The sequence below is a fragment of the Myotis davidii genome, unplaced genomic scaffold (genome assembly GCF_000327345.1).
Source record: "Myotis davidii unplaced genomic scaffold, ASM32734v1 scaffold924, whole genome shotgun sequence".
Classification (NCBI taxonomy): domain Eukaryota; kingdom Metazoa; phylum Chordata; class Mammalia; order Chiroptera; family Vespertilionidae; genus Myotis; species Myotis davidii.
Genome location: NW_006294764.1, coordinates 1,058,975 through 1,066,552, shown reverse-complemented (window position 1 = coordinate 1,066,552; position 7,578 = coordinate 1,058,975). Strand labels below are relative to the sequence as shown.

Below are 7,578 nucleotides of genomic sequence, written 5' to 3'. Positions count from 1 at the left end.
ATACAACCTAACTGAAACACATTAGAAAGGAATGCAGAGCAGGAAGGAAGAGCTTGAGGCCCTTGGAAGGGAAGAGGGAACGTGAAAGATCATTGCTTAGGCATGGCCTCCCTCCCTCGAGTACTCAGGGGTACAAATGTTTAAAAGGACTCTCTGAAATCAAAAATATATTTTAAAAAAAGAAAGCACTCAGCAGTGCCCAGCATGTGGTCAGTGTTTAGTAAGTGACAGGTACTAGCACTGCCATGAGGCCTACTGTGGAAGAGCAGCATGTACCTTGGTTGCGGGCACCGCCCCAGTGGGGAGTGTGCAGGAGCAGCTGATCAATGTTTCTAACTCTCTATCCCTCTCCCTTCCTCTCTGTAAAAAAATCAATAAAATATATTTAAAAATAAATAAATAAATAAAAGGACATGTTACTTTCATGAAGAATGAGAAGTTTGCTCTGGTCAGCAAAAGGTGTGAGCTGATGATGAAGGGAAATTAAGCTGTGGATAGGTCAGCAGGGACTTGATGCTAAAGGGCCTTATGGTTCAGACCAGAGGCCTAGATTTCGTTAGGAGGGCAGTGTATGCCTCTGAAGGGAGTTTCACAGAGTGGTGCCAAGGTCATATCAGAGCTTTGGGTACATCACTGTACCCACCGTGTGAAGCCTGGTTTGCGAACATGGGGGGTCGGGGGGAGTGAGTAGAGGCACTTAGGAGTTGAGGGCCATTAGGACATTGTTGGAAAAAGATGTTGGTGCCTAGACTGAGTGTGGCAATGGCCATGAGATTCAAGAACCATTAAAGGGTGGACTTGGTAGGATTTGGGGACAAGCAGGGTGAAAGTTCAGATTTCTGGCTTGAGCATCAAGACAAATGATAACATTCATTTGGTATAAGGGACCAGGACAAGTTTGGGACATGGAAGAGGAAGAACTGAGTCTGGGACTTCTGCAGGAGGGTCAGGAGGCAGGGTGTGGGCCATCTGGAGGAATGGCCATCTGCATTGCAGTTAGGAATGATTTGCTAAATTGGTTTGGTCATTGTTTGAACCAGCAAGGTGCTCCCTGTGTCATTGCAGCAAGTGCCAAGCTGGCTTGACCTCTCCGAGATGACCGAGCAGCCCGACTACGACCTGGAGACTTTTGTGAACAAGACAGAGTCTGCCCTGGCCCAGCAAGCCAAGCACTTCTCAGCCCTGCAAGGTGGGTGCAGCTGGATGGGGAGCTGCAGAGTGGGGTCTTTGCAGGTGATGGCAGCTCTGCCCTGAGGGAGTGGGGCCTCTGAGACACCCTCTAACCCTTAGTGTACCACCTCTCTCCTTCCTTCCAGATAACATCAAGGCCTTACGCTTGGCCATGCAGATGGAAGAACAGGCCAGCAAGCAAATAAGCAGCAAGAAACGGCCCCACTGACGACTGCAAATAAAGATATTTGGTGTCACACCCAGCCTTTTCACCACCCCACTTCTCCCCAGTGAACTGTGTGCACCTGGTTCTGAGCTCAGACAGGCTTTGGTAAATGCCAAGTATTGGGGCATCAGAGCCAGGGCAGCTGGGGAGATCAGAGTGACATGGGACGCTACTTTCCTTCCTCCATTGTAGTCCTGAAGGGAGCAAGGACGAGAAGAGGAAACTTTTAACTATCCTGTGTGGCCCTTCTTTCCAAGTGGGGAAGGCTCGTTGGCATAGAACTTTCTCTTGGTCAGCATTCTGCCTGAGTGGACTGGCTGCTGGCGGCTGTGACCTGCCATCCTTGGTCTGGGCACTAAAGTGTCTTATACTTTTAAACCTCTTCGTTCCTTGCTTTGCTGTTTTAAGGTCTAAGACGATCTCTATTGTTTTTTGTTTTGTGGTTACACATTGTGTCTAACAATAAAGAAAGAGGGAAAAAAAATCAGCCTGTTGTGTGGCATGTGTGAAAGGCCTGGAGTGTGTCTGAACCTTCTGAGACTAAGGACACTACTGCAACTCTGGGCAGTGCTGATTCTGTCCTCTACCTGGGAGACCAAATCCACACCTGCAGATGACCTGGTTCATATGTTGATACTCAACCACTGAGCCACACTGGTTGGGCCCCAATACATTTTTGAATACAAGTGGCCAGGGTGGACATCCTTGTTTTATTTCTGATCATTAAGGATAATATAAGCTGTGGAGTTTTGTAGGTGGCCTTTATCAGGTGGAGGAAGTCACTTCTGTTTCTAGTTTGTAGAGTATTTTTATCATGAAAGTGTATTAAGTTTTGTAGATTTTTTTCTGTGTTTTCCCCTTTATTCCATCAATATAGTATATTAATTTATTTTCAAATGTGAAACCAACCTTGCAAATCTGGGATAAATCCCACTTGTTTATGGTATATAGTGTTTTTTCCTTTTTTAAAAAATGTTTTTTATTGAGTTTTAGAGAAAGAGAGAAAGGGAGAGGGAGGGAGAGAAAGAGAGAGAAACATTGATCAGTTGCCTCCTGTACACACCCAACTGGGAACTGAATCTACCGCCTGGGCATGTGCCCTGAACAGTAATCAAACCAGCAACCTTTCAGTGCATGGGGCGGATGATGCTCAACCAACTGAGCCACACAGGCCAAGGCATGATGTATAGCTTTTTCTGTTGTTAATCCTCACCCAAGGATATTTTTTTCGATTGATTTTTAGAGCGTGAAAGGGAGGGAGGGAGGAAGAGAGAGTGAAACATCAGTGTAAGAGAGACACATAGATTGGTTGCCTCCTGCATCAGTCCTGACTAGGGGCAGGGGTTGAATCTGCAACCCAGGTACATGCCCTTGACCAGGAATCGAACTCATGACCTTAGGTTCCTGGGCCAATGCTCTTACCATTTAGATACATGGGCCACAATACATAGCTTTTAATTCCTGTTTGTGCAGAGCTTCAAGATCAGCCATATCTCACTGATATTAGGGTCTTTTCAGGTCTTATCTGGCTTGGCATACACTCAGCCCTGCATATGCGCAAGGCCTTCTAACTTCCCAGGAATATGTTTTTCAAATCCCTTCATTGCGCTTTTTCCTTGTAAGTAGGTTTTGGGGTTTGTGGGGGTTTTGTCAGCCTCTTTTTAAAAAAATATATATTTTATTGATTTTTTACAGAGAGGAAGGGAGAGGGATAGAGAGTCAGAAACATCGATCAGCTGCCTCCTGCACGCCCCCTACTGGGGATGTGCCTGCAACCAAGGTACATGCCCTTGACCGGAATCGAACCTGGAACCCTTCAGTCCGCAGGCTGACGCTCTATCCACTGAGCCAAACCGATCAGGGCAAGGTCAGCCTCTTATTAGGCCCAACTAGTAATGCTCCCTCAGGTGTCTGTGTTGCTCATGTGTAGGCACCCACAAAACGATAGGAGTAGTACTAGAAAAAGTATCAGTGAGGCAGGATTTAAAATCTTCCAGGCATAAGTTGGTAAGAACCAGCATTTATGGGTAACTGCAGTAAAGAGGGGTTGTGAATGTTAAGGTCTTATAGCATAAAATTCAAAGTTTGTGGTTTTTAGAGAAGATAGACTAAGGATGGCCTAAAATTGGCAAAGACCATGGAGCACACCTCTCCCATCTAGAGAACTAGAGTGTAGTCATCTTCCACTTGAGAAAGGTTGACCAGAAAAAGTCTTCTGAGATAATCAGGTTTCTGTTAGAAAGCAGAGGAAACATTCAGAAGGCAAAATTTAGAGAAGAGGTTGAAGACAGAGGATTTTTTCCTGGTGAATGACACACCACATACTAGTAAGATTGTAGGAACTGGATGCTGAGAAATCTGTATAAATATATATTTATCTGCCTCAGGATTTGAATGTGGGTAATAGCGCCCTAGCCACTTTGGCTCACTGGATAGAGCACAGGCCTGTGAACTGAAGGGTCCCGGGTTTGATTCTGGTCAAGGGCACATGCCCACATTGCAGGCTCAACCCCCAGAAGGGGGCAGGCAGGAGGCAACCAGTCAATGATTTTTTCTCTCATCATTGATTTTTCTATCTCTCTCTCCCTCTCCCTTCCTCCCTGTAAACAATCAATAAAATATATTTTAAAAAAAAAATAATAGAGTGAAATAAGAAAACCACCTCTTTGACAACTTAAATGCCATTAGCTTCCTAATCCCAAGATTTACATTCATTACAAATTTGATATGAAATAGAAAATATATTTATTATTTTATTTTATTATTTTTTTATATTTTATTGATTTTTTACAGAGAAGAAGAGGGATAGAGAGTTAGAACCATCGATCAGCTGCCTCCTGCACACCCCCAAGTAGGGATGTGCCCTCCAAGGTACATGCCCTTGACTGGAATCAAACCTGGGACCCTTTAGTCCACAGGCTGACGCTCTATCCACTGAGCCAAACCGGTTCGGCTATTTTTTTTAAAATATATTTTATTGATTTTTTAGAGAGGAAGGGAGGATAGAGAGTTAGAAACATCGATGAGAAACATTGATCAGCTGCCTCCCGCACATCTCCTACTGGGGATGTGCCCGCAACCCAAATGCAAGCCCTTGACCGGAATTGAACCTGGGACCCTTCAGTCCGCAAGCTGACGCTCTATCCACTGAGCCAAACCGGTTTCGGCAGAAAATATATTTAAAAAAAGAATGTGGGTGATAGTTATTATTTGGGGAGATAACTTTTTAAAATATATTTTTATTGATTTCAGAGAAGGGAGAGGGAGAGAAAGAGAAACATCAATGATGAGAAAGAATCATTGATCAGCTGCCACCTGCACGCCTCACACTGGGGACCGAACCTGCTACCTGGGCATGCGCCCTGACCTGGAATGGAACCATGACCTCTTGGTTCATAGGTCAGTGCTCAACCACTGAACCACACCAGTCAGGCAGGAGATAATTTTTCAAGGTAACTAATGAAAAAAAGGGCCAAAGCCATAATGTGATCACTGATGGTCTCAAAGCAAATGGAGTAGTGTCCAGGAGAGGGTATTAAGGGAAGCAGAAGAGAGGCTCTCTCCAGGATGACATGAAATTACACAGCCCCTATTCCTGGGTCTTCCAGTTCCTGGTAAGAAATTTAGATTTTATTCTACCGGGTCATGGGCAAGGAATGTCACCAACTCTCCAATCCCAGGACTCTTGACAGTCACACCCACCATGGCCACAGCCCACACCCAAAACATTTATCTAGCCTGGGACATTTCTGGAAGCCTCCCCTCAAGGCCAGTTTAGGGGTGCTGTAGTCCCCACAGAGGGACTCAGAACAGGAAAATCCATAACATGGGAGCACTCCATTGAAGCTGTTAGATCTTCAAAACCAGGCTTCAGGCCATGACACCCTTTCACCCCAGGGCCCACAGTTTGTCTAAGACACTTCTCCACTGACCATACAGGGTCAAACTAATTTCATGGGTAACACATAAACACCCCACACACACCAAAGGGGGGGAAACAAATTTAGATTTTATTCTGAATGTGCTGGAAGCCAGTATGAGATTGAAGATACAGAAGAAAGGGATAATGTTGAGAGAATCCCTTCCAATGAATGAGATAGTATGGAGCCAACTATAAAAGGGCCTATAAATCAAGCAGTTTATTCCTTAAAAAAACAAAACTGCTGCCGGGACCGGTTTGGCTCAGTGGATAGAGCGTCGGCCTGCGGACTGAAAGGTCCCAGGTTCGATTCCGGTCAAGGGCATGTACCTTGGTTGCGGGCACATCCCCAGTGGGGGGTGTGCAGGAGGCGGCTGATCGATGTTTCTAACTCTCTATCTCTCTCCTTTCCTCTCTGTAGAAAATCAATAAAATATAAAAAAACAAACAAACAAACAAAACTGCCCTCTGTGTCCTCTTCAGTCACACCCCTTCAAACTTCTCAAAACAATTATCTACATATATTGTATTTTTAAAATTTCCCCTTGTTTCAAGTTTTTGGAAAAACTAATCAAGTTTTGTCCACTTCATTGCACAGAAACTGCTCTTGCCAATGCCACTCAACAATCCAAAAATCACTTTTTAGTCTTCCTTTTAACTAGACATCATAGTAGCATGAGACCATGACATGACCCTCACCCAGTGCTGTCACTCTAATTGCTCCTTCTGGCTCCCTTGCAAGCCTCTTTTCTTTGCCTGGCCTTAAATGTTGCCATTCCTCAAGCCTTGAACCTAGGCCCTCTTCTATTTCTTTATACCAGAGGTTGGCACACTACTGTGTACTGATGGGGCCCAAGAGCTTAGTGGTTTTTGTGTTTGAAAAAAAATTCAAAAGCATAGTATTCCTAACAAATGAATCCCAGTATCCATAAAGTTTTATTGGCACACAGCCATATCCATTTGTCTACCTTTGTCTATGGCTGCCTTCACACTACAACAGCAAAGCTGACACAAACTATAGTCCGCAAAGCCTAAAGTATTTACTTACCTTTTACAAGAAAAGTTTGCCTTATGCTGTCTCCCTAGATTACTATATTCATTCTGGCAGCATTAATTACCATTTATAAACCAATGATTCCCAAAAGATCCTCTGTCCAGATCTCTTCCATAAGATGACCAGACACGAACATTCAGCTGCCTGTTGTCAGAGAGAGGGAGAATTCCCTTTCACTTTTAGTTCTTATGGCTGGACTAGTAACAAGAGTAACATTGACATAACACTGGATTAACAGAAAAATCCATTTACATGTGTACATGGGAGAATCACAATATGATGGTCAGATAATAAAATGAGGCTTCAATAAATTATCAAACCATCTTTTAATATTTTTTAGACAATAAATTTGTGAGAAACTAACAGGACAAAGAAAGTCAGTGCTCATAAGAAATCTAAGCAAGGTTTGGGCTTGAGTAGTAAATCAGTAAAGGCTAATGCTTGTTTCTACAGCCTGGTCAGCTCTGAGCTACTTAACTCTTATCAGTAAGGGGTTTTTCTCCCAGCTGGTGTGGCTCAGTGTCCGCCCATGAACCAGGAGGTCACGGTTGATTTCCAGTCAGGGCAGGTGCCTGGGTTATGGGTTCAATCCCCAGTGGGGGCCAGCAGGAGGCAGCCGATCAATGATTCTCTATCAGTGACGTTTCTCTCTCTCTGAAATCAATAAAACATATTAAAAACTAAATAAGGTGTGTCTTCCATGTGCAGGGAGGACACTTTCACATGGGAGATTTATTTTCTGCATGTAAGGAGACAATGGAAAGTCAGGTGCCCTTCTGTTTCTCAAGTATCTAATTAACCGATATGCCATTATGTGATATTTCGGGGTGGCCTGCCTCAGGCCTCAACACTGCCATTCCCACTTACATGAGTCGCCAAGCTCCTACCTAAGCCTACTCCACTTCAACAAAAATAGTACCAATACTCACCCAGTTGGTCAAGTGAATTACTGAAAATCCTTGACACACCTCCCTCTCCCTAAACCCCAACATCCAATTTCTCCCCAAACCCTTCAAAACAAAACCCAAGCTCATCCCTCCTTTCCATCTCTACTGCCTTTCACCCTTTTCCAACGCCCCACATCTCATCCTGGGCCACTGCAAAAGCTTCCAAAAGGCATCTTCTCAAAGGGCAAACGGCCAGGCTACTCCCCACGCCCCCTCGGCCGTGCCCGAGGCTGGGTACAGCCTCACCCTCCACCAAAGGTCA

The 7,578-nt window shown here is 44.6% G+C and overlaps 1 protein-coding gene across 4 annotated transcripts in view; it reads left to right on the top strand.

Annotated features, from left to right (window-relative positions):
• Positions 1-2,894, top strand: part of KIF2C (kinesin family member 2C) — a 32,708-nt gene extending 29,814 nt beyond the window's left edge. For 3 of the 4 annotated variants that reach the window (XM_015567536.1, XM_006769262.2, XM_006769261.2), the window contains 2 exons: positions 1,066-1,189; positions 1,317-1,871. In XM_015567536.1, the coding sequence (XP_015423022.1) occupies positions 1,066-1,189; positions 1,317-1,399 (207 nt within the window). In that variant the 3' untranslated portion in view covers positions 1,400-1,871. Of the gene's footprint in view, positions 1-1,065; positions 1,190-1,316; positions 1,872-2,700; positions 2,705-2,883 lie in introns of those variants that run through there. The other variant, XM_015567537.1, reaches the window with a different exon arrangement.
• The last annotated feature ends 4,684 nt before the right edge of the window (positions 2,895-7,578 follow it).